The sequence below is a fragment of the Dermacentor silvarum genome, chromosome 1 (assembly GCF_013339745.2).
Source record: "Dermacentor silvarum isolate Dsil-2018 chromosome 1, BIME_Dsil_1.4, whole genome shotgun sequence".
Taxonomy (NCBI): domain Eukaryota; kingdom Metazoa; phylum Arthropoda; class Arachnida; order Ixodida; family Ixodidae; genus Dermacentor; species Dermacentor silvarum.
The window spans coordinates 372251841-372279832 of NC_051154.1; the positions used below are offsets into that span (position 1 = coordinate 372251841).

Consider the following 27992-nt stretch of genomic DNA (forward strand, 5'->3'; position numbering starts at 1 on the left):
ATATTTTCATAGCGATTTCTTTGGATTAGCAAAACAAATGTATCCTTACTGTATTAATAAAATGACTCATTTCTGGAAAGGCATCACTGATACGTGGTTTAGAGAAGCAGCCCATGTGTGTGTTTACTGAGCAAATATGAAAGTTTTGGATACCTCTGGTCAGGTACCGGCGGCAGTCTGGGGAAAATTGGCGAGGTTTCCTTTATTACTAAGCCTAATGCCTAGAAAAACGCCACGAAAGCTCTTAGTCGAACAGGAAAAGAATGAAATGTGCCTCAATGTAGACAGTGTTGATGGCTTGTTTTGAATTAGTTTCTGAAATGCGTGTAGTCTTGATTAAGGAACACGCATTCTATAGCACTCTCTGAATAAAAAGGACAGCCTTAATCTAGACTGAAGGCAGTCTCGCTGTCCTCACCCAGAGCGGCGAGCACAGCAGCCGTCCAGAAAACTTCCCCACAGATGGCCGGTGGCAAGAGCATCAGGCTGATCCATTTGCCGTAGCGGCGCTGAAAGGGGTCCAACATTGTGGTAGATTCCGTTTCACGAAGCTTTGTCACAAAAAAGGCTCCCCCTGCGGAAGGTGAGAAGCCTCGCGTTAATCTTCAACAACATATATTTTCGATTTATACGAGCATATCAACAGTTAAGTATATGCAAAGAAGTTTCATATATACGTATAGCGTATTGACCCTTTTCGCGGCGATCCCGTGGGCGCTGCCATGTTTGATCACGTGGTGACGCGTTCATTGCTTGCCTCAACTGCCTCTGTTGCCTCCTCGTTTACAATGAAAGTGTATGACGCCGGCGCGGCTTAGAAAACCTCTGTTTTCCGAGATATCGCAGCCGGTGACTACGTGGACGACACGAAGCTATGATCACAGCTTCAGAGAACATGCAAAAGCGCTTTCGGAGCTGATTAAGCTATGTCCAAACGGCGCAAGCAGTGTATATAGTGCTTGTTCTAAAAACGGGTTCTAAAAGCGGGGCTAAATATGTATTCCAGCTATACAAACATTCCGCTCATGAATTCCGTCAGGATTAGTGTGTTTTGCTCTTTGTTCTTTATTCGGCAAATATTCTGAAGCAGTGGCTTGTCAGTTTCTGACTCCGTGAAGTTCCTCGGTGCGGCCACTATCTGATTATTTTCTGCCGTATCGCTCGCGTGTGTGCTTAGTTCCGATATATTTGTTCTTGCTGCGCACAAGGCTTCAAGCGTAGCTGCTTTGTACATTGTAATACCTTGTAGCAAATATATATTACAACTAGTAACTCGCTTACTCTTGTGGACCGTCACGAAACATTCAGCTTCGACCATTCGTGCGCCATCGCTGTAGTCCGTCATTTATCGTGCGTATACAGTGCGCATATAATCAAGTGTGCGCCCATTCACTTATTCTTGATACGTCGGCGATAGAGTGGGCGTAAGTTCTCCTGCCACTTGGGACAGATGTGTATAGATAACGTGCGCGAAACTTACTATGACAGGAGGCGGCGCTACTATCTTTGTCATTCTTTAACGAGTGGTACTCACTCTTGCCGACGTTCTGGGGATGAAGCCCTTTCATTGAAAGGTTAGCGATACAAGGCTGGCGGATGAGCAAATTTATGTATCCTCGAGGAAAGCCGTACATCACGAAGTGCCGGTAACACGTTGTGACAGTGGCAGCAGCGGTCCGCGAACTTGGCCACACAGATGCATTCTATTGCTTAACATGCCAGTCACTATTTTTGCAGCCAACTACTGCACACGTCTTCAATCCACATGATTCAAACTAGCATGATTGGAGCACAGTGTGTTAGCGAAAACTCAGTTGCATTTCCGACAGCTGATCGCACAGAAGCAAGGTAGAAGCGGTAGTGGTTTCGTATTCGTGCGCGGTCGCTGAGGAGAGGCATGGCGCGCCGCCGTGAGCACCATCTCGTTTCTCTAAAACAAACTGCTCCGCGAAAAAGGTCAATAGCTCGAAGGGGACCCACAGCGTGAATCTACCTAGAATAATAAAGAAAATAACCCTATCGTCACCACTACAGATTCAACAATTCTGCAGATCTTACGCCCTACGGCAATCAATGTTATGCCAAGGACCTTGCAATGTAGCTGGCTATTTACCATTCTGTTGCGTTCACCAGAGTTTTTATGCATGTGTGATACGAGCACCTGTGTGACAGCGGCACGACGACCCAACACGATGGCATGACCCTGAATTTCTTGTACTCTAGTGATGAAACCTTGCAACCGGATACGTTCCAACCTGGTCCGATGCCGAAGGTACTTCGCTTCGTAAACTGGGTAGGTAACGAAGGCGGTGAAATGTCACACAACGTCTCAAAGCGCTAGCTGCCACTAGGAAAGGATGGGCCAAACGTATGGGGTAATCAAATATTTGTTATGTGATGAGACGAAAGGGCCAACCACCTCAAGTGCGCTACTTACACAACACACAGAGTGTGGCTGGCATGGTATTCAGTCGAAGCGTGCATGTGCCTAATCGTTAGAGCACTGGGCTGTTAAAGTGGTTCACATTTCACCGTCGGACACGCAACTTTCTCTTGTTGAGCGGCAGCTTGTGTCAGACCTCCCACTGTGTTTACTGAGCCCGTTACGTTGATGATTTCTATTGACATCCCTTCCTAAATGGAGTGGTGACAAATAGTCACCGAGCTTGCTTGACCTAATCATGTATTGCACAAACCTATTACAATCATGTATCTTGCATTTTCTCCATCTTCTCTCTCTGCATTAAAAGCTCTATCTAAAAATTGTACAGTTACTTGTGCGTATAGCGACTCACGTTTCATTACTCTCTCGTCTGCTTCTTTTTGACCAGTACTCTAAATATGTCTTGCTTATTCTCGAATACTGGCAAGTTATTGCGTCCGTCCGCATTGAATCACATCGGTTTTTATTGGCATTTATTGGTGCCTGGGTGTGTCAGGCGAAATAGTGCCATTAACACGATAACAAATATAGGTTAGAGGGAGTTATGCCGCATGCGTGCCTGCAACGCCTAGTGTTACCAGAAGGATCAGTTATAGTTCGCAAAGCTTCTCGTTGTTATAATGCATTCCTAAGAGATACTGGTTTGATAGACATGTGGTGATGATATTGTAAGAGACGCCCGGGTGAAGCAATTGCCGGCCTTGATCGCCAGGCTTAACCCGCCAGCTCCTGCAACCTACCACCACCACCATGTCGCAAACTACTGATTTGTGATTGTGAGTCGGCGCTTGTGTTCGTGTGTTCTTTCGTCTTTTCGTCTTCCTTGTTACGCCGTTCTGAAGCCATGCATAAAAGGCAAAACAGTCCTATTGTGGAACAATCCGGCAGAACCAATCTCACGATGACCGTCAACGGTAATGCGTTTATCGTTGAATGAATATAGCGACACACGTATTGCAACCGTCGAAACGAGTTACGTATGAGGCGTGTACTGCAGTGGGACTCCTCTATATATGCGCTTTCCTAAGAACACTCAGCGCCGTCTAGGGCCACCACCGCGAAGCCTGCGCGTGGCCTCTGAAATGCATGGCTCGCCGCTGCGTGCGAACACTTAGAAACGTGTCACTTGGCAACCGGGCTCCCCTCTCGCACTTATTTCTGGACACGCTGCATTATCTAGTGGCGCTGCCGATAAGTCAGCACGTGGCCGCCGAGACGAGAAGCGCGGCGTGCTGGCGAGCGATGAGAATTATTCGCTCGCTTTTTGCACACCCACTGGCACATCCTCCGTGACCCAAGTTGACGAGAGGTTCATTGAAGAGTAGCATATACCCAGTGGATTCATGGCGTAGCTCGCTAAAGCGTTAGAGTGAAAGAAGTTCACTGAAAAGCGGCACGCACCCCGCCTGATAAAGCGCCGGGCTGCTGTACACGAGGAACTCTTGTGACGTGGGCTCATTGATTCCGCTCAGCATGGGAGAAACTTGTGGGATCTTTTTCGTCATTGCAGAGTGGCATATTCCCAGTGGCTCATACCTAGTTACCCCAGTTGGCGTCAAAGATGCTCATTGCAGAGTGGCGCACACCTACCCAGTAATCTAAGTTGGCGTCAAAGAGGTTCATTGAAGGACAGCACATACCGAGTGGCACATACCGAGTGTTCCAAGTCAGCGTCAAAAGTTTTATTCGAACAGCGGTACCTACCGAGTCCCAAATTTGCTGTGACCCTTGTTGGCAAGAAAGGGGTTCGTTGAAGAGCCGTACACACGTATACATTGCCCCAAACTCAGTCACCCAAATTTTTGCGGCAGTTGTTTTCGATATTCTGTTCCCTCTGCACAGCATTCCGATGCGTTACCCATTCGACGACAAAATACCCAATGACCCAGGCAGTCGGAAAAACGATTAGAAGGAAAAATCCATTCAAAAACTACGGCAGAACTCACCTCACGATGACTGTCAACGTTAATGCGATTTGCATTCGAGGTATGTAGTGACATACCATATTTATGACGTCACGATTATTCACCATTTGTAGTCGTCATTTTGAGACATCCGTTGCTACTGCTATTTGCGACATACATAGGTATCGTCCCTCTTGGCTATGGTACTCGCCTGCTACAGTCGCCCATAAGCATGGTGTCATCACGATGACTATGATGGCTACGCAGTAGTGAGGATGGGATGGCGAAGATGCAATGACGTCGATGGAAAGTCAAAGGTATAGTATGACGACGACGACATGACCACAGTGATATGATGATTCCTAATAGATGACGATGGTATAACGGTGACAGCGTGACGACGAGGGTATGGCGAAATAGGAGTGACCATGACGGTATATCGACAGACGGATGAAGAAGCCCGACTGACGACGATGGCACAGTCACGAGGGCATGATGATGACGGTATGATAACACTTGTGCCTGATAACGACTGCCTACCGACGACGCAATGACGACCATCGCATGACAACGGCTGCATAATCACGATTGAGTGACGACACCTTTATTACGATGGATATGGTGAAGCATTGGCCTCGGTGAAACGACGAATGCGGTATGACGACGCCGGCATGAAGAGAGTCGGACGACGAAGCTGAAGTGACGACAATGGAACCACGAAGGCATCCCAACGGTGGTATGGTAACGAATGCACGTTGACTGTAGGACGAGTATGACATGACGACGACGTGAACACTATGGCATGACGACCAGGAACACATACCTATTCTCGCGGACACATTTCTGTGGCAATGAAGGGGAAGCCACGGCAGCAAAGCGCGCACAAGTGAGAGCGTTTCTGAAAAGAGTCCCGCGTTTAAATACACCTTAGTTTACGCTGGGGAAGAAAAAAACAAACACCTTATTAGCAGCAGTTAAATAAGACAGAACACACCACTGAGAGTAGAAGTATGCTTATTTTGTGGCTTTTCCCTTCCGCGTCTGAGCAAACGCAAAACCGTCACACGTGAAAGCTCCGTCGATTCAGCGTCTGTTCCGAGCAACCAAAGCACCGTGAAACGCAGCCGGACTACTTGGCGTGGTAACACATGTGCAGCAGCCACGCGCCCGTTCAAGGTCTAAAATAGTGACGTTCAAGGTATAAAATAGGAAAGAGCGTTCTCATATGTAAAGCCTGTACGATAACCTTTCCTTCAGGTAAGTCTATATTATTACTATGTAAATCGGGCTCAAGGGTGTGCATGGGCCACCATCCTCCATTTCTGTCCACCATGGTGGTACTTTCCAGCACACTGCGTTTGTCTTGAGAAACTGCAGCTGAACTCTACGTGTAAGGTAATCCGCAGGATTACAGGATTATCAATACCAGGGCAATGCCACCATTGGCTCTTGTCGGAACAACCTTGAATTTATGCCACCCTCTTCTCAACGAATGGCTTCCATTTCTTCGGAGTCCCTTTTATCCAATGCAGTGTGACCTTGGAGTCTGCCCAAAAGAATGTTTCTGACGTGCACATCTCAAGGACAGTCTTCAGAAATTTTGCTAGCCTTGCTCCGAGAAAAACGCGAAGAAGCTCCTGTATTGGCAAAGTCACTTTCTGCATAGGCGCCACTCGTGACTTTGCCATTATGAGGTTTCTAAGAGCACAATTCCCTTGGCCGAGGAATTTCAAATATGCAGAAGTTACATATGCCCTTTGACTTGCATCACAATATACAGGGTGTTTCAGCGAAAACTTTCAAAATTTCTTAAAGGTTACCTGTGGTAGATAACACAATTCTAGTTCATAAGCTGGTCTACTTGAAGAGGCGGACATTACTTGCACATCAAATTGAAGTGCATAATCGAATAATTACCAAAAATTCGCTAATTAAGTTTTTAACTAATTACCTCATGGCCCATATTGCAATTTACAAATTGTAGCCGTAGAGATCTCAAAGCGGATCCACGTGGAAGGAATTCTCGGGAAGACACCAGTTTTGAGTTATTAATTACCGGACTAGGCGGAGAAATCCATTGGCGTTCCAGTTAGTTGCTTAAGAAAACTGCGCGTTATGAATTGAAGCACAAAATTAACTGGAACGCCAATGCATTTCTTCTCAAAGTTCGGGAATTATTATCTAGAAACTGGTGTCATCCTGAGAATTAATTCCAAGTGTATCCGCGTTGCGAACTCCATGGCTACAATTTGTAAATTGCAATATGGGCCATCAGGTAATTATTTAAAAACTTGATTAGTGAATTTTTGCTCATTAGTCGATTATGGATTTCAATTTTTTGTGAAAGTAATATCCGCCTCTTCGAGTAGACCAGCTCAGTAGCTAGAATTGGGCTATCTGCCACAGGCAAACTTAAATAAATTTTGAAAGTGTTCGCCTAAACACCCTGTATATGAAGCCGCATGGAGTGACTTTCGAGCCCAGTCTTAACCCAGCGAGGGATAGTCATGGAAGTAACGTGATGCACATTTGAGCACCAATTTGGCCACTGCAAAGCAAGGTGCGAAAGAAAATCGGCGTCCCAATCTGTCTCTCTTTACCACAACTCCTGAAACAATATGTTGGCTTGAATGCTGAAGGGTGCAACCAAACATTCCGAGTGGATCAAATATCATTGACAATGTCATCTTGACTGTTAGAAGATCTCGCAAGACTCCCAATATCCTGACCGCTCCCGAAGGGGTACTATCTCCTTCAGCCATGGCAATGAGATCTCTCAGCAGTTTATAATTTCATGAGCAATTTTTTGTCGCATTCCAGCGTCTTCCATTATAGCATTTGCGTATCTGTTTACCTTGTGAGCTGAATCCTAACTATGGGCTCCTATAAGAAGGTCATCAACGTAGATAGAAGCAGCAGGTAACTTGGCTGTTTCTTCCGTTTGATCCTTTACTCCCTTCAGGTGGTGTTGTAGTGTGGGGTAGAGTAGGAATGGGCTAGCCACTGTTCCAAAAAGCACCCTTGTCATGCGCCATTCTCTATTTTAGGATCAGGTTTTCTCTTAAAGGGTATATCCTTGAACCATAGGAATCTCAACGCATCTGTTATTATTCATGTATGGATCCAAACTAGCTTGATGGCAAGGATCCAGATGCTTCTCATATATTTTCATAATTTTTGTATCCTTCTGGCAAATAAATTCAATTTAATTCAATTCAATCTCTTTAGTTTTAGACTAGAAGAAAGGGTTTCTCAATGTCAACCATCAGAGCAATACGGTTCATAAGAAAACTTATTATAGCAACCAAGGTGGCTAGTAGCTTTGGTCATTTCTCGAGGTGGTCATTGAGGGACGATGAATCAGGATCGTGAGAGGCTGCGTCAAAAACTACTCGTACTCGAGTAGTTGTCGACTCGCTTCGCACAAAAGCGTCATGCGGCATGTATAGTAGAGCTTAGAGGGTTGCGCCTCAATTTGACTAGGTACTCTCTCGGCGTGACCCATCTTCATATAGTTCCTGATGGTGGTATTATATTGTTACGCGAAGGACGAGTCAATTAAACGAGAAAATATTAAAGATTATATTTACAGAAGCGGTTGCAGCACTAACCGGTTGGATTCGCAGCGAGAGCCCAGTTCGTTCTTCCTTCTCTTTGCTCCAGTGATGGCGCCCGCGCGCCTCGTTCAAATAACCAAATAGCACATGCGTGTATGATAATCCCCTCGGCGGCCGAAGCGACGTCTCGGAGCGTCTAAATGTCATCACTGGCAGGGTGATAGTTCTTCAGTCGTTTAACGTGTACGATATCACTGGACTGGAAAACAGATGGGGCGTCAGGGGCGACTTCGTAGGTGACCGGAGTCACGGCACGAAGCACGTGGTATGGTATGGGCATGTGTAGCGAGACAGCAGTTTTTCTGACAGGCCGACCTGACACGACGCAGACCACAGAAGCGCCAAAGAACCAGGCGGGAAGCGCACGTCTCGCTGTCGCCGGTTGTACAAACGCCTTTGACTCTCTTGGGAGTTCAGAAGGCGGTCACGTGAGAGGCTGCGTGACGGTCAGAAGGCGGTCACGTGCAATTTCCTTTGCGTGGGCAGCGCGGGCGATGGCGTCAAGCGCATAGTCACTGGTCGGTGCCGCGTGAACAGGGAAGGTTGTGTCGAGGGCAGTGCTGGTTCTCGACCGAACCGGAGGAGAAAGGGGGAATAATCGGCTGTGTCGTCGCCCGAGGAATTATACGCAAACGTGACAAGCGGTAGAGCGAGGTCCCAGTCAGTGTGGTCTGAAGAGACATACTTCGCGAGCATGTCTGTGAGAGTACGATTCAGACGCTCCGTGAGGTCATTTGTTTGCGAATAGTATGACGTGGATAGCTTGTGCCTCGTTGCACAGGACTGCAGGATGTCTGCGATAACGTTTGATAGGAATGTCCGGCCACGGTCTGTGAGGAGTTGTCGTAGAGCTCCGTGTAATAAAATCATGTCGCGTCGAAGAAAATCGGTGACATCTCAGGCGCAGGTTGTAGGAAGCGCTCGGGTGATGGCGTAGCGCGTGGCGTAATCCGTGGCGACAGCGATCCACCTGTTCCCAGAGGTAGATAGCGAGAAAGGGACAATAAGTCCAAACCAACCCGAAAGAATGGCTCCGTGGTAATGTCTAGTGGCTGAGGGTACCCGGCAGGGAGCGTCGATGGTGTCTTGAGTCACTGGCATTTCTCACACGCTGCTACGAATCTTCGATCAGAGCGAGCAAGCCCTGGTCAAAAGAAGCATCGGCTGATCCGGTCATAGGTACGTCACACACCGAGGTGGCCGGCAGTGGGGAGGTCTTGAAGTTCATGGAGAACAACCGAGCGAAGGTATTTACGGGTCACAAGGAGTAATGCTGGGCCGTCGGGGTGAACTTTGTGCCGGTAGAGTACGCCATCTTGCAGTATGAATAAGTGAAAGGCACTGTCGGCAAGTGACGATTCCAGGCAGTCAATGATGATACGCAAGGACGGGTCACGGTGCTGCTCGTCGGCGACATGGAGCAGTGGGAAAACACAGAGAACTCAGGCGTCGGTATCAGTATAAGACATAGCGGTTGGGTTTTCGACTGTGTAGCAAGAGAGGCAGACTGCGTCCTGGTGTTGGCGTCCCGACTGTTAAGTCACTGTGTAGGTGTGGAAGCCAAAGCCACCAAGTGGTGGTTTTGGCTAACACGCTCATACATGCTGAGCCAGTCGTCGAAGTCAACGCCATTTTGGGCGGGGCATGTCCCAGAATCACGGAGACGGGGAACCATAACGTACGTTGTGGTTGGCGCCGCAGGTGTAGTTGGCGACGGGGTGTTTCCATCTGAAGCCATGGCTGAGAAGACGACGGTGCGGCCACTTCGGAGCTTCATGGCTAGGACAGGGAACGTTCTACCTCCACCACAATGTTACGCAAATGACGAGTCAATTAAACTAGAAACTATTTACAGATTACATTTACAGCAGCCGTTGCACCGCTTACCAGTTGGATTCACAGCGTTTGCCCAGTTCGTTCTTCCTTCTCTTTGCTCGAGTGATGGTGTCACAGACCCCGGTGAACGAGGCGCAGACGCCGGACTAAATTCCAAAGCCGACTTGTCAGCTTCCGAAAATAATCCCACGAAAGCAAGGACAATTAAGAGTGGGCCCTCTGGTGCGCCAGCGAACGCCGGTTGCTGTCCAAAGACCGAGTCAGAGCCCAGAGTTGTCAAAACACAACAAAATATATTCTTCACACAAGGCAGTTACACACACACTTGCACACTTAGGCTAGACACAACACAATACAAATCAGATGGGTATTAACAAACACAAGAAAATAACGACAAGCACTGAGAGTCCAACACGTAAAACACAAAATAAAAAGGAACACTAAGTGTCCAATCGTATTCACCAGTGTTGGTCTTGGAAGTCAGACGATCTCGGCTTGGGGGCAAATCTCGAAGAAAGAACTTCCGGAAATGCAGACGCTCGATGAACTCGTCGACTAGCTTGCCGGGGAATCCCCTTCTTCCGCAGACGCTCGGTCTTCACGTTACATCACTTCACCGGTGCGGACTGAACTCCTGAATCCCTCGCTGGACTCCTGGATTCCACTAAACGATTCTCGCACGGCGGTTATATAGCTTCCACAGGCGTTCTCGAACATTCCTATCGGTGTCGTGATCTCGTAGCATGGCCAAAGCTTGGGAAGCTTCTACTCTTTTCTCGTACCTTCGACCGCTGCTTTCGGAACATTCTCGAGGGGGGGTGATGACTCATGCTGTTGGCGCGCGCGCTCACGCTGTAGTTATGTCTGTCGACTCGCCGGGTGAGAAGGTGTCTCGGCGCGCGCGTTTGCTCCCTCTCTCTCTCCCTCTCCGTTTAACGTCGCTTCGTCGAGCCTCTTCTAGACGTTTCGGCGCCGTTGTTAGCGTTGTTGCTTGAGGCGTGTGCGCTGTCCGTCGATGTTGAAGTTGCCGGGGGGGGGGCCGGCGTGTTCTTTCGCTGGCTTGCGTATACGCGGCGCGCGCTTGGATTACGCGCTCTTTTGTGACACTGCCTCCCACTTTAAGAATATTATGCAATAATATTCAAGAAAACACAAAAGAAGCGCGCACAAAAGTCCACTACACACGAGTCCGTAAGTCCATAAATCAGTCCACCACAAATCACACATCACTCGCGATACATCGAATACAAGCACAAGTCACACAAGTACACTTGGACTACACAATAACACATCGCTCGCATAACTGGTACACTTATATTACACAATAACACAGCTCTCGAGTAACAATTACACTTGTACTATACAAAAATACATGTCTCGCGTAACAAGACAATCCTATGAAATATAACATGTGCAACAAGTATACAAAACTATGACATGTTAGTTTACAGAACACACATAAACATGATACATAAACAAACACTCGGTGCACTCAATCAAAACGCTTTGCACCACGGATAATCGTCAACGGCTCTTAAATTTAAATTTCCTGTCCTTGGTCTTTCGATAGTAGTGTTTCGCGTGGTCATGGGTCCCGGTCGGTTTACTTTCGGAATTGGGCCTGGAAAGCGGCTGGAAAGGTCTTGCCTGGGCCTTCGCTCGAGCTCTGAAGACAGCTGCCACGTTGTTCTCGTCAGCAGTTGAGGGTTTTCCGCGAGCTTCTTCAATCGTCGATGATTCGATTTTCGGTTATTCCTTCAAAGGTTTCGGGTCGTCTGGGCCTCGAACTCCCTCGATGTTTCCTATGAATATGTCATACAGTGGGCTGTCCATGCAAAGCGCAGTGACATTCCCACTGTAATAGGGGGTATCGACCTCAATTTTGGCTTCGGCAAGCTTCCTAGCCGTACCATCGACTAGGTAGACCAAACTGGTTTCGCCCGTGAGCTCTTCGTCTTTGACTAAGTCTCTTCGCACGATCACTGTGCTGGTGCCGGTATCTCGTAACACGTAATTTGTTTTCCTGCCAATTTCCCGGCAAGTACGGGCATTCCTTTATCGGGAAATTCGGGGCGTTGGGTCATCACCGCATTAACGACCGGAATTCTTTTTCCGTCTCGAAGTTCTACAAAGCCGTCGTTTATGTCTTCTTCTTGATGTTTTGGCGGGGGATACACACAGGATGCTTGGGGAGTTTCCTTCACTCCGTTGCGACATGAATCGGCTTTGTGCCCCGTTCGCCCACATTTAAAACATTTAACCTCATTGGTGCGCGTAAAGTTGGTCCGACAACTGCTAGCATGGTGGCCTAGTCGGTTACAGAGATAACACCTCGGAACAGGCTTCGGAGGGTTTCTTCTTTCATCGGATGCCGGTTTCTTTGCGTCCTCTGGCTCCTCTTTTCTGATTTTGGAGAGATTGGTGCCTCCCTGTGCTTCCAAAAATTGGTCTGCCAATTCCAACATATCTTGAAGCGTTTTGGCTTTCCTTTCTTTCAGATAGAGTGACAGGCTTGGGTGGCAACTGATGAGGAATTGCTCCTTGATCAGAAGCTAAGTGCATCGTACTCCTGTGCAGTCTCTGAAAGTTCGGTCCACCTATCAAAATAGTGACTGAGCCGCGCGGCAAATTGCGTGGCAGTCTCGCCATCGGCGGGCTTTCCAGTCCTAAACTTATCTCGGAAGCCTTCTACGGTGAACCTAAATCTTTTCAGTAAAGCAGCCTTCACCCTTCCATAATTAGAGGCATCGGTTGGCGTCAGCCTACCGTACACACTAAGTGCTTCACCGCTCAAACACGTACTCATTGCAGTGGCCCATTGAACCTCTGGCCAATTCTGGCTTTTAGCAACTGTCTCAAATCTATGCAAATAAGCATCCAGATCATCTTTTCTTTCATCGAATGCCACAAGCAGTTTGCTTTGGTTCAGACGGAAGCTAGTTTCTTCCCTTTCAGTGCTATCGACTCTTGCCTGGGCGGGAGAGTCTGTACGCTGCTGCAATCGAAGTCGTTCGAGTTCTAACTCATGCTGTCTCTGTCTTTCTCTCTCAGCTAATTCAGCTTCTCTTTGTTCTTTTCGCTCCATTGCCTCTCTTTTTCGCTCCTTTGCTTCTCTTTCTTCTTTTCGCTCTATCGCCTCTCTTTCTTCTTTGGCCCGTTCGGCCGCTAGCTTCTCTCTTTCTACAGCTTCTTTTTCCTTCTGACTAACCCACTTCCGTAGTTCCGCTCCGGAAAGACCCATCTTCTCACCAAGGGCAACTAATTTCTCAAGATCCATAATGCCCTTTAAAAATATAGCCGCGTGCAAAAAATATCTGCCTAGATTTCAACAATCGAACTGCTCTCTGCACACAAGTTAGCGAAACGTGGTGCAACACTCAAAATCGTTTACAATAGCAATGTAAACGACCCTAGGCTCTTTCTCCCTACTATGGACAAACAATTTGCACCAGAAAGGTCCTGTCGCGGACGCCAGAAATATTGTCACAGACCCCGGTGAACGAGGCGCAGACGCCGGACTAAATTCCAAAGCCGACTTATCAGCTTCCGAAAATAATCCCACGAAAGCAAGGACAATTAAGAGTGGGCCCTCTGGTGCGCCAGCGAACGCCGGTTGCTGTCCAAAGACCGAGTCAGAGCCCAGAGTTGTCAAAACACAACAAAATATATTCTTCACACAAGGCAGTTACACACACACTTGCACACTTAGGCTAGACACAACACAATACAAATCAGATGGGTATTAACAAACACAAGAAAATAACGACAAGCACTGAGAGTCCAACACGTAAAACACAAAATAAAAAGGAACACTAAGTGTACAATCGTATTCACCAGTGTTGGTCTTGGAAGTCAGACGATCTCGGCGTAACTTGGGGGCAAATCTCGAAGAAAGAACTTTTTCCGGAAATGCAGACGCTCGATGAACTCGTCGACTAGCTTGCCGGGGAATCCCCTTCTTCCGCAGACGCTCGGTCTTCACGTTACATCACTTCACCGGTGCGGACTGAACTCCTGAATCCCTCGCTGGACTCCTGAATTCCACTAAACGATTCTCGCACGGCGGTTATATAGCTTCCACAGGCGTTCTCGAACATTCCTATCGGTGTCGTGATCTCGTAGCATGGTCAAAGCTTGGGAAGCTTCTACTCTTTTCTCGTACCTTCGACCGCTGCTTTCGGAACATTCTCGAGGGGGGGGTGATGACTCATGCTGTTGGCGCGCGCGCTCACGCTGTAGTTATGTCTGTCGACTCGCCGGGTGAGAAGGTGTCTCGGCGCGCGCGTGTGCTCCCTCTCTCTCTCTCTCCCTCTCCGTTTAACGTCGCTTCGTCGAGCCTCTTCTAGACGTTTCGGCGCCGTTGTTAGCGTTGTTGCTTGAGGCGTGTGCGCTGTCCGTCTATGTTGAAGTTGCCGGGGGGGCCGGCGTGTTCTTTCGCTGGCTTGCGTATACGCGGCGCGCGCTTGGATTACGCGCTCTTTTGTGACAGATGGCGCCCTCGAACTTTGTTCGAACGACCAAATACAACACGCGTGTAACAATATTCTACTGCAAACTCTGGATTGTAATTCATTTTATTTCCGAGACACATCAGTCGCTTCAGTGCTTGCAATCGGTTATCTTCTAGTTGTCCACAGCTTTGTTTCCACGGAAGGGCTACTTGGTAGTGACTGTTCACGACGGCGATATCGTGTCCAAATTTTTCTAGCACCATATTAGGTTCCTTATTTCGAGTATTGTTGACTAACATAATATCGATGCTGTCTAACTCCCAGAACCGCCGAAGAAGCTCATCGATAGAGTCGGTAGATGCATTTACTCGCAATACGCATGCGTTGAGTGCTGCTTCCAAAGAGGTGTTAAACGAATGTGGTCCTTCTAACATCGAGCGAAATGCAAAACCCAGTGCCACCAAATCGGCCTGGCCATGGTATTGTTTCATTTCTCCAGACATGAATTGCTATAGCTGTTCACCACCAATTAAAAGGCTAATACCAGGAACAGCAGCCATGCCTGGTAACAACAGCTTATCTGCAAGGAGGTGTCCGTCGCTTTCAATGGTTTTAACAAAGTCATGCTCGAGTTGTACTTGAACAACATCCTTGCAGACGAACGTTACTTCAATGGTCGGTGCCAGTTACTCCCGAGTGTCATACTGACTGCGAAGGTTTAGTCCGACAAGGCGATGTTGGATGGCCACTGAGCTTGTCTGTCCAAAATCATTGCAAATTGAGGAGACGTGTCTTCCTCTGCACGTTCCACACTTGACTTTTCGATAACAGACTTTGGCAAGGTGTCCTCTCACGATGCATCGATAATATCGGTTCTCTGTAGCCAATTTCTTGAACTTTTCTTCATGGTTAACGCTGCTGTCATAAACTGGAGTTCAGTCCTTATCTTTAACTCTCGAGGAAGACTGCAGGACAGCTGCTGTTGGTAAGGTGGAGTGCAAGTTTCTTCTCTCCTCAGGTGGTCTAGCGCATTTCTTTATTTTAAAGTCGTGAACTCCACGTCTTTCTCGGCTTTCAAATTCCACACGAAGATATAGGTGAAGCGTTTTTGCAACTCCTCATCGGGTGTTGCTCTCGTTGAGTCTTGCTATTGTACAGAGGCTGAACTGTCGATAGCACACGGTGATGACTTTGAACTGGCTTCTTTTCGGTAATAGCCAATGAGAATGTCTGCTGGCAATGCTTTTAAGAGAATGTGCGTCATAATAGTTACGTAGGTGGCAGGACTGACGTTTAGACCTTTCAGGCCTCTGATATGGCACTGCAAATAAGCAAAGAGCCTTCGAAGATTGTATACATCTTCTGAGGAAGCAAGTTGTGGTAGTTGGCGCAGACGGCGTAGATGCTCCTGCACAATGCAACGATTATGGCCAAAACGAGTGATTAGAATTTCGATGGCTCCGTCGGAGCACTCGCCTGTCGCTTGTAGACCAGAAATTTAAGCTGTGGCACCGCTCACACTGTGTAAGAAATATAGGTGTTGACACTCGCCGCCCGCGACGGCGGAGAGCGCGCACAGATCGTGTTCGCTGTAGCCACGCCCCATCGGCCGCATGTGCCACGGTGTAGCTGTGGCACATGCGCCGGTCGCAGCTGCGTGGGGGCGCTGCGGCTCAGGGGCCGATGGTGCCGAGCCGTAAGTTAGGCCATTGCATGCTGGCGTTTGAACGAACGCTCGTCCCACCGGTTTTGCGCCGAACAAGATCTGGTGGCGCCGTTGGGCGGAGTGTCAACATCTCAAGTACATTAACGCGATAGCGTTAAGGGCCCCGTGTCGCCGAAAATCCGGCGTCGGCGTCGGTGTCCGCTTTGGCGTTAAGCATCGGCGTCTGGCGGAAATAATCATGCCGAACCACATCATCCCGAACCACCCGGACCACACAGGCCTTCCACTTGGCGCAAGGTGTTAGTGAACCAAAATGGAATTTATCCAAGTAAAATCCGTAGAAAAATGGTAAAGTACCACTTATCGACAACCTACCGACGTGATTGCTTCGGATTGTAATTTGGATATACGAGAAAAAAAGCCTGATAGGCAGCCAGGGATCTTTGAATGCTATCGCGCTCCACTCTTAAAGGGACACTAAAGCCAAATAAAACATCAAGCTAAAGTGATAGAGCAATGCTCTAGAACGTATAAGGCGTGAACATAATCGCGCACAGAGCTTTATTAATCGACAAATTGAGGTAAATGCATCACATGATAAGAGACTCCCCAGGGATATTCCGGTACTTACCCGATGACGAAGGCACTACTTAAAAAAATATGTCACTAGTACTCAACCATTCGTATTAAAAAGATTGTTCGTTGGATTATAAGACGGAAAAAATGCTACTTGTATACTTCTATTAGATTTGAAGAAAAAATACCTCTTTGGACCAGAGTGGCAAGATGGGCTTGTTGGTTCATCATGAAGGCTGAATTTCAGCGCTTAGTAAGGACGAGGACAAAGAAGGAGACGTACGGACACACATGCGCTACTCACAACAATGAAGTTTATTGCCTTGACCACGCTGAACAATATAGTACCATGGAAGTACGTCACCGACCACGTGAGCCACATTGCTCGCGGGGAGCAGGGTGACATATAACAGGGCGTGCAAACAGCAATGAAAATTTACTTGTACATGCGCAAAAAAGCAAGTTCCTTGTCACTCAACGCTAGGGAAGTCTTACTAATACAAGAGTCACCATGATAGTTTATCTGCTCACTCTCGATTATTAGACGGGTTAGTTCACACTTGCTACTTCCAACTATCTGAGTTTTGTCAAAGAGAGGGATACACCCACAGGTATCGCAATGAATAGCTAGAAAACCATCTGAAGGCGTTTTGTTCACTTTGTAGTTATGCTCCTTGAGCCGTTTATTTACGCAGCGTCCCGTCTGCCCAACGTAACATCGGCCGCACTTCAACGGAATGCGATAAACGACGCCCGATCTGCACTCGGTGAACACATTCTTGTGTTGCTTTTTGCAGCTTTTCTTTACTTTCTCAGTCGGGTCAGTAGTCCTACATAACCTACCCAGCTTGCTAGGTGCTGAGAAAACAACTTGTACATTGTCCCGAGCAGCTAGTTTCTTCAGATTGTGCGACACTTGATGGATATAAGGGATAACTGCTACATTACGCTTCTGAAAAGGAGGCCTAGCATCCGCGTTGGAAGAACCAATACTGGTTTTCTTGCGTCGAAGGACACCCTCTGCGACTGACACCAACACATCAGTTGGGTAACCGGACTTTAAAAGCCTTGAAACTTGTTCGTTGAAGCTGGATGGCACTAAATGGCAGCAAGACTTATGAAGATCGTTATTGAAGCACATCTTAGTAATACTACGTTTTATCAGTTTAGAATGGTTAGAATGAAATGCTAAAAGCGCTTTGTTAGCTCTGGGTGCATAACACCAACATGTGCGGTGATCAGTGAACACTAATTTCACGTCTAGGAACCTAATGGTACCGTTAGCAGGCATCTCGACAGTCACTACAAGGGGAGAAAGACAATTACGTATAGCTGATACGATGTCATCACTCTCTTTTTGCAGCTGCTCAAAGGAGCAATCCAGGAACACAATAAAATCAATAAATCAAATCAATAAATAAATCAAATCAATAAAGCAACAAAAGAATGTGTTCACCGAGTGCAGATCGGGCGTCGTTTATCGCATTCCGTTGAAGTGCGGCCGATGTTACGTTGGGCAGACGGGACGCTGCGTAAATGAACGGCTCAAGGAGCATAACTACAAAGTGAACAAAACGCCTTCAGATGGTTTTCTAGCTATTCATTGCCATACCTGTGGGTGTATCCCTCTCTTTGACAAAACTCAGATAGTTGGAAGTAGCAAGTGTGAACTAACCCGTCTAATAATCGAGAGTGAGCAGATAAACTATCATGGTGACTCTTGTATTAGTAAGACTTCCCTAGCGTTGAGTGACAAGGAACTTGCTTTTTTGCGCATGTACAAGTAAATTTTCATTGCTGTTTGCACGCCCTGTTATATGTCACCCTGCTCCCCGCGAGCAATGTGGCTCACGTGGTCGGTGACGTACTTCCATGGTACTATATTGTTCAGCGTGGTCAAGGCAATAAACTTCATTGTTGTGAGTAGCGCATGTGTGTCCGTACGTCTCCTTCTTTGTCCTCGTCCTTACTAAGCGCTGAAATTCAACCTCTTTGGAGTTACACTTGATAACGACGCCGGTGGTCAAAAGGTTTCGTTTTCGCTCGACTCTGCGCTGCGCGCGCTTTCGAGTTTCAGAAGTTTCGTTATCGCGTAGTGCTGCTGTGGTGTTGCTGGCTCGCTAAACTCGCACTTGAATTAGCTAGCAGCTTGAGAGTCGCGATGGCACGTCCAGACGGTGACCAGCTTCGTCGCCCGACGTCCTCGCTGCTTTTGCGCTCGAAAGAGCCGGTGTCGAGGCCGCCGTCGTAGTAGGCAACGATGCCGGCAGCGCGAGCCCTCAGCAGCATGTCACGATCGTCGGAGCTTAAATCACTAAAATCGAACCCAGCATCGCGAGCCAATGTGTCGTTGTCAGGGTCGTCAACTAGTTGGTCTATTGCGACGAGCGTCGACGATCACCGTGTTCAGAGTTTGGCGCGCGCTTTACCTTCCGCTATGGTGGCTAGCCACCATACTTCCGCTTTCGCACTGTCGTCGGCTCTCTTCGCTCTGTTTATGGCGGTGCGTTTGCGCTTTCTGCAAAAAAAAGCCATATAGCGCCGTCTGCGGGCGCCATTTTACTCACCGGTGGCACAACGTCACTATATGGTCATGACGTCACCACTCCTCGTTCGGGCGGGCGATTCGAATTGCGTTCGAGGTACGCGGACACTTCAGACGCAAGTTTCTCTTAAACAAAATCTTTTCTTGGCACGAAACAAGCGTTTCGAGGTTTCTGGTATGATATTTTAACACTCCAAGTTGAAATAATATTTGCCTTTAGTGTCCCTTTAAAGGCAAAGCTTAAGCGTCCTCCCATTCTGATGGTGTTTCGCGTACTTTGGTTCTAGGCAACATTGAGGGGAATGTTAAAAACCGAACCTGACTAAATTTTGGACACGCACGCGCTTCGGGGCAACAGCAAACAATTATTAGAATAATAAAAAAAGGTCCTAGGGCCTTCACATTTTTATATAAGATGGCTCAAATTACTCCTTTAAAAATGTCTTCCCAGCAATGCATTTGTGTTTAAAAGTGAAGCCGACTTTGAGGGGATCAGTGTAAGCTTGGTCTTTGTAAGCTGGCTTTCACATTGGGTATTGCAGCAAAGCCTACTCATAAAGAAAAATGTGATGCGCATGGAGCCCGATAATGCTATCGCGTTCCACTCTTAAAGGCGAAGCTTACGCGTCCTCCAATCTTTTCTTACACCGTGACTGCTCAGAAGATTCCTCAGATATTGAAATCGTTCTCCTTCGTCACCTTTTCATTTTCATGCACAGACGCCTTGAATTGCTCCCAAAAAGCAGGCCAGTGACAAAGCTGTCCGTCAAATGTCTGCAACTGGATTGTTGGAAGCTTGGTTCATTTGAGCGGGGCATGATCATCAAGTGCATGTGATGAACCTGCAGCTGAGGACGGGGCAGTCGTAGAACACTGATTTTGACGGAGTAGGCACTCCCGAGCCTTCAGCTCCCCCATAGTTTATCGCGCAGCATCTTGATAAGTCAATACAGTATCAAATTCTGTTGCGAACTCGTCCTCAAGAATAGCGTCTTCTGCTCGGCGTTAAGCTTTTCCAAGTGCGCTATATTTGCGTGTAGTCGTTCGATCAAAGATGAAATCTTTGCACTGTCAGCGCTTTCAGTCATGGCTTTCGCTTCATTGATGAGACGCGTATTCATCTGGCGTCGCGCCGTTCGCATTTCTTTGAGGACTTTGAGGCGGTTCCTCTTGTGTTTCAACAATGTGTGATGTCGCTCACCTCAGATGGACGCTGAGTAGGTGTCTTATCACGGCGAAGGGTAACGGCTGATGGTACAGTCAGCTCGTACCGCCTGGATGGGAAAGGCAGGGAGGTTAACCCGAAAATATTTTGGTTAACATGAGATCGCGCCGGACGACATTACGCAAACACAACGTCACCGCGCGCGTCTTGAAGTCACCCCACGTGGTGCGTTTCAAGCCATTCCACGTGCGCTAAGAAAATTTGGATTTTAATTTTTTTTCTATTGCAATTTTTCCACACTACCTGTGCTTTTGTTTCCCCCTTTTTCCGTTATTCGCAGCATCGGGACGATACTTTTTCAGAGGCGTATGGGCACGTGGCACTTATATGTATTTTTTTCCGGGGACCGTGTTTCACCCGCGAACTAACTATAGGTATCGTGCAGCACAAGACGCGCCTGCATGATTTGGATCTTACTCGAATGTTATCGTTGATTTTATTTGTTGCCCATGTTCGCACCGAACCTTGTGCAAACCGATTGTTTGAGCGACGCGAATAGTGTTCTACTTTCTGGAAGGTATGCAAGCACCCGTGATTACGCTGGAATCTTCGAGTCATGTTCAGTGTCGTCCACTCTTAGGGTGAACACGCGGGCGCTTGGCCGTGCTCCGCGGAGTGCCACTGCAGCCAATGCGGCAGCGCATCGAAGCAAACATGCGCAGGTGCGGCAATGCCTGCAGGCGTGGCTTTGTGTCGTCTGCTACATTGCTCGCGCTCTTGGGCACGTCGAGCGTGCATTGCCGAGAAACAAACTTGGCTGCAACGCAGACAACCTTTCATTTTAGTGTCACAATTAAGAGACCGGTAGATTTAGCTCGCTAAGCGCAGGGAAATTCATAACGCAAAGTAACTTCTCAAGAAAAGTGCAGTTTCGTAGGGATGAAATGACACTAATAAAAAAATTTAATTTTGCGTAGGCAGTGTTAGCAAATTCTTCATTTTTGTAAGAATATTCCGCAAGGCAACGTTAGCATGGCCATTTCGCCGTCCGCTCTACTGAGCACAGCGAGTATGCGAGCTGCGTGTGTATTTTACAGGGAACGTGTTCAGGAGAGTTCCTCGCCCGTTATCTTGCGGCTTTGAAGGCAGGCATTCGACGGCGTGACCGGCATCAGCCGGTAATCTAAAGAGAGTCGGAGTTCCGAATGTTTACTTTAAACGTAGAGATCAACAACTGTAAAGAATTGACCTTGCGTATAGCTCACTGAAATAGAAACTTTATTTACGTGTTTTATAGCCAGTAATTTGTTTTTTCTGAAGCGAAAAATAAAATGACACACTGGAGAGAGATAAAACAAATGAGAATAGGTCCAGTGAAATATATTGATGTTGAAGTTTCTTGAAGAACGGAAATAGGCACGACTTTTTCTGGCTGAAACTAAATTAAGATATGCTAACGCCACTGATACTTCGTGGGGATATGTTCACTTTTGCTTCCGTGAAAAGTAAGCGCTGTCGACCTACCTAGGCTCTCAGTGAAGTTAGGCAAGATATGCTGACGCCACTGATCCTTCGTGTGGACATCTTCTCTTTTGCTTCAGTGAAAAGTACGCGCTGTCGACCGAACCAGGCGTTCAGTGAAGTTAGGCAAGGTACCGGGCCCGTTTTTTTTTTTCATGGGGAAGTAAATGTGAGATGGATCGCGGCATTGCGGCAAATACGTTGTTGAGGGGTCATTCAGTTTTATAAAAGGGTGGTGTCTCCAGTACCATCAGTGACGGCCCGCATCCTCCCTGGCAGATAGCTGTACAGGGACTAACAAAGGCCGCAGTTGGCTCTAACCCGTTCTCATAGTTTTTCGACAGCGGCCCACAGAGCATCCGCAGTGAGTCCATGGAGTTGTCTGTGCGCCATTGACACTTTCATGTTTTCCCACACGTTCGCAGTAATATTGTGGTCCGGAGATTGTGCAGGCCACTCCACAACTTCCACTTGCCGACATTCCAGAAATGCCCTAACTTTTCTGGACTTGTGAATAGCGGATTTGTCATGCCGTAAAAAAAAGTTGCCATTAGGGAAGGGTTCGTCCAAAAAATATGGCAACATGACATCATCCAAGATTGCACAGTACATGTCAGTGGTAAATCTGTTTTCAATCCTAACTGAGGGTCCCAGGCAGGTCGGTGTGATGGCGCCCCAGACCCTAACAGAAGAACGGCCACTGACTGCTACCCGCTGGATGAATTCAGACAAATACCTTAAGAAAGAAAAATGTTTTTGGAGAGCTTAACTTTCTTATGTACAACATGCATCATACAACAAAAAAATTTCAAAAAATGTAGGCCTATTCGGGCTTCCTTGCATGCATGAAGACGCTCAGTATACTTAAAAATAGCAATGGAAAAATATTTGAAGTTTATTCAACAAAATGCAGTCTCTTCATTTGGGGCTTTTAGCATCCATTGTACGATGGGAGATGTTTGACCTAAGTTAAGAATTGAGTTACGGGTGTAGGTAAAAATTAGGAACGCAATTTCATGAAAGCGTTGGTCATATAGTCATATTTCATGCTTAGTTCCGAAAATGATCATCGCTCTGGCACTGAAAGCAATGTATTTTCAATTTCAATTAGACTTATTATCATTATCCCCTTAATAAAATAAAGATTGAATATTGCTCCTTTGGTTCAAGCAGTGCGCGCGTCCGTGATGCCATAGAAAAATTAAATCTACACGAAGAGATCCTTCGATACAATCAAGAGTTAGATGGAATGTCGTCTGGTCGGGAAGTAACGGCATAATAGAAAGAAAAACACAATGCCGACCAAAATAGTGTTGCCTAAAAATTCTTGCTTCTACACGGAAGACTTGTTCACCGCTGTTCACAACATGAGCTTTTGCTTACCGACAGTTGTCTGCTAAACGTCAAGTCTTCAGTGAAGACGACGCTTTTCCACTCTTCATTCCAGTACTGAAGTTCCTGGGCAAATACAAAGCGTCTCTTTTTGTTTGCCGCGCGCACAATCGGCTTTTGGACGACTGTGCACCCCCCCCCCCCTCCTCCAAAAAAGTGAATATCGCGACATTGTTGTCCACAGTGCCTGAAAGCCTGAAAATGTGAGGAGAACAAACCGTAAGCGTTTGTAACCGTAAGCAGAAGATGACATACGTACTTGATTTTTGAACGAAAAACATTAATTGCGTCGATAAAGTTAAGTTCACTTGGCGTCAGCTAGTCTCTTAGTTGCGACACTAAAATGAAAGGTTGTCTTTGCTGTAGCAACGTTTGTTTCACGGCAATGCACGCTCGAATGGCCCGAGAGGGCGATCAATGTAGCAGACGACACGAAGCCACGCCTGCAGGCAGAGTTGCCGCGCCTGCACAGGTTTGCTTCGATGCGCGGCCGCACTGGCTGCAGTGGCGCTCCGTGGAGCGCGGCCAACGCGGCCAGTCGCTCGCGTGTTCACCCTAAGAGTGAACGACACTTACAAAAGCTAACGCGCTTGACCTGAAGACCAGATTTTGACGACCACCAACTGTACTCGCCGATGCCGTTCTTTGAGGATCACTTGCTTTTGTGGGCGTTTTTCCTACTATGTTCTTCACCGTTACCACAACATAACGATATAGGTGATCCCTAGGACAATCTCTTGAATGGAATCAGTATTTGAGTTATAAGACGAAAACACAAACACGCTATCGTCACCATCAGAAAGCCATTTTTCCGTGAGGCACATGAAAGAAAATGGGTGAGAAAGGGAAGTAAGAAAGCTACTGACACTATCAAACATCATTACTAATTACGGTACCGTATGCTAATGATGTGAACACAGTTGTAACTTGACTATCTTTGATTTGCATTAAATTTCTTGCTGCTGCCTAACGGAGTGGTTCCGCTTCACGATTTATAGCATCGCTATGTTATTTGTTTATTTGACGAACATTTCCTGTTGCATACGCCTGTGATATAGGTGGCCGTTTGGGTTATGTTCCGTTTAGCCGGAGGTCTCAAAAGGATGGGTTATCTTTAGCCAAAGCTCGTTAACATTGTCCTTATACGCAGCCAACCGAACCTGATATCATTGTTCCGTTTATCGGGAATTTCCGTTAGGCGAGTTTTGTTGATCCGGAGTCCACTTCCGTAAAAAGTGCCGGATGCGTCTAACGTACCTCAAATAAATTGCACAGATCCCACGCACTGTGGGAATCGCTACAAATCGAAAAATTTTGGAAGTAGCTGGCTATCCAGCATTGTTTCGGCTTCCGCAAAGCATTACCATGTGGAGCAACGCGTTTGTATAAATCGAATTGTTGTTTGCGATGCGAGGGTTATGTGTGTGTGACGACAGCTGCAAGACGTTCATGACGGCGACCGTATGATGGCAACGACGTTATTCCTACTGCGTTCGTCTGACGTGAATTTATACCACATACTCATTGTTGTGTTCGCCATAGGTATTTAACGGGCATAAGCCAGTTACACGGAGTGTGACGTGATCGGCGGCAATCGTTCATACCTACGTCTATGTCATGTGGTCTATGTTAAAACGACGATGGCATTTGTACTTCGGCGGATAAATGTTAAAACGTGATCAACGAAGATGGATCAAAAAGGTGATACACCGTCGCATAGTTTCTACTTAGCGTTAGCTGCTACGAGAAAAGTTCAGGGGAATGTAGGCCAATCCCGAACATGGGGTGGAATGTAGCACGGCGTCGTGAAGCTTTATGAAGGTCGAACACCAGAAACTGGCACGTCAAGCACTCGCTAAGCGTCCCTAAGAGCTAGTCGGCTTTGGCACGACAGGATTGTGCACTCCTTAAAGTGCTGTAATGTTGCTCGGTCCTCATAGCTTATGAAAAATAAACAAAAAAACATGTGACTGTTTATTATGCCAATATTTGTTTGTCGAAGAGTGTAAAGTACTAGACCCACTACCAGTGTGGCTAAGATTTGAGCCACTTACGTGCACGAAAGCGCTGTCGTCTTTCTGATTATGCTTCGCTTTTCGCAATTTACGAACATGACGATTCGGATCACTGTCGCGGGCACGCAGCTCAAAGGATAAACTTAAGAATTTTGTGCGCATGTATAATTGTGAACAGGAAAATTATGTAAACAACTGAGCGTGAGAAGTTAGTACAATTCGGGCTTTTGTTTCTCCATAGAAAACAGAAAATGTCGAGTTTTATGTACAGACATTTGAGACTGTTTCGTGAATTGTCATAGTGTGAAGGTGAGTTTAGCGAAATTACATTTTTAAAACCAAATAGACGTCTAATGCCATCCTCACATAAAAAATTAGTTACAATATTTTCTTACGTAATTACTGAACCGAAACACTATTGGACGTCAGTTACACTATCCACTACGCTGTTGTTTAACAAACAATTTTTTTTGCAAAGAGCTATGCATAGTGTGGGCTAATATCCCACAGAGATATTTGCATGGATTTGTTCTTACTCTTTTATACTTGTCAAATGAAGTTCCTGTAGAATGATGTGCCCCGGAGCAACCGCGCTTGTCTGCTCTAACGTGATGTCAGCGAGCTTCCATATCCGGTGTCATCTCGTGGCGGCTAGAGTTCTGCACAGCAGCCGCCTTCCCTCCATTTCTCTCGCAGGCTTCACTAACCACTGTTGGTTTAATTGTGGCTGCATAGGGCCCCGCACTAAAGTGCTCAGTGCCCTAGTCAAGTGCATTCAATGTTCTATGCGGCGTAATACTAAGCATGAAATGCGTTTAGCGCCCGTTGTCGCCGACCTTCAAAGTCAGAGCCATTATCTGAGCACTCAAAACGAGCACATGCCGGCAAGTTGCGAGAAAAAAAAACGAGATCATCTGGGCAACCAGTCAAAACTAAGAAAATGCGGTCTCTGGCCTGCAGCGATTTGTACAGGACCGCATTACATACGCCTAGTTACTCTCCAAACAAGTTACAAAAAATATTGCTGCCGAGTTCTTCCTAATGTTTCTGCACAATATCACTCAAGCTGTAACTTCTAGTACGCTAAAGTTTAATTTGTCTTTACTAATAGCGACCTTCAAAAGGCTGATACAGGGTATCTAAGGCCACACATTTGCAGCACTCCACTTAGATGCGACAAAAAGGAAAAGTGGCGACAGACGCTGAGCACGTTGGATTGTCGCAAGAAGAAACACGGTTGAAGGCGGGGGCACCAGAGGCAGTAAAACACGCCATATAGTAGCCATTCCATGCTTACATCTACTGTCGATTACGGGAGAGCCAGTAATTTTTTAAACTATTATCGAGCATCCATGAGCATTCCGAAACCTTTTCTGCGAAAATGTACTGGTGTAATATTTGCGCTGGCGCAAAGAAACTGGTAGACTTCACTTTCCGCATTAAGCACCAGGGCGAGCAGTTGGTATCCGAAGCGGGTGAACGCCACGTCGGTGTCATAGCTGGTGACAACGAGTAAGCTGACAGATTTAGAGTTAGGTTAAGAGTTAAAGAAAGCTCTATAATATGAGTTGGGAAAAGCAGTCAGGGACGGCAGGGTGGTAGGTGGTATCCGCCAATAGTACATTTTTATGCGTAGGATTGAGTCGGATGACATAAGACAAGGGTAATTAGAGTTCGCTGGAAGAAGCTCTCGTCCTGCAGTGGACATAATACAGACCGATGACGATGATCCTGGAAGGACGCTGAGGATATTTCGTGAATTATGTGTTGGAAGCGCTGCCTTGTCGCTGTGGATGGCACATGTGCTTACGCAATTACGTTACCTAAAAGCAGGCTGACGGCGTATCCGAATGGAGCCTGACAGTGGATGAGACCAAGCCGGTAGACTGCCTCGGCGGTGCCATTGAGGTAGCCGCCACCAACCCACGTCGCTGCAAAGGGAACAAGATGTTTTCATACTTGCATGTCGTGGGTTATGGTTTCTCATGTTCGCGCTCACGACGGCGAAGCATCGCTATGATGCTACGGCTGACCAAATTTCCCCACGACATTAGGTTCATATTTCCATGCCACTAAAACAAATATTGACGTACACTACGTTTGAGTTTGTGCTTATTTATGTTAACCTGAGTATATTATACTCGCATGAGACCTCATTCAAAGGCTCCCTGGCGAAATCTTGGATGTATACGTGCAGAGCAAAATGGCTCGTGTAACGCCGGAAATAGGAAGAAATTGATTATTAGTACGTACGCAGAGTGTCGGATTATTACCTCTTTGTGGATTATTACCACTACCATCTGCGCGTAAAAAGTACATTCACTCGTACAAGCCCATGGAGTGCATGTAGCGAAGGCTACGGGTCGCGTCAGTCAACCATGAACATGAAACGCAAAAGATTATCCGGAGTCCTTTGCCGTTAATTGTCTTGCGCGTCAAGCTGGCTGAATAAAACCTTTCCGAAGGCATTTCAGAGTACCAATGGCCAAGTTTCGTGCAGTTCTCATTCGTGATTGGCTTATACAACACGCAGCTCACATTGCGCTGAACAGGGTATGGTGGCGGAGTACGGTGAGATTGCACTCACCAGTCATGGACGTAAATCCTAGCAGTAGTGGCATCTGCCGGTCGCACAGAAAATAGCGTGCCAAGAAACTATCTGTGTCGTCCTGAACACGGGAGGACAAGCGGCTGGTGCGGCGGCTCGAGCGCTGAGCAGCGTTCAGTTTGCGGCTCGACCAGACGCCCAGAGCTGTTATTCCCACGTAGTAGATTGCGACCCAGAGCGCCGCGAAAGTGTTGAGAGCCATAAGTGCTACGCAGGCTTCTGCTTCTTCTTCATCTGACACTCCGGGACACAT

At 47.1% G+C, this 27992-nt stretch overlaps 1 protein-coding gene across 1 annotated transcript; it reads right to left on the reverse strand.

The window, feature by feature from the left end:
• Positions 1 to 383: 383 nt before the first annotated feature.
• Positions 384 to 27992, reverse strand: LOC119445567 (high-affinity choline transporter 1-like). The gene is made up of 3 exons (XM_037709840.1): positions 27719 to 27992; positions 26955 to 27062; positions 384 to 574 (listed from the first exon to the last, which is right to left on the reverse strand). The coding sequence occupies exons 1-3, from the start codon at positions 27990 to 27992 to the stop codon at positions 384 to 386; spliced, it is 573 nt and encodes a 190-aa protein (XP_037565768.1).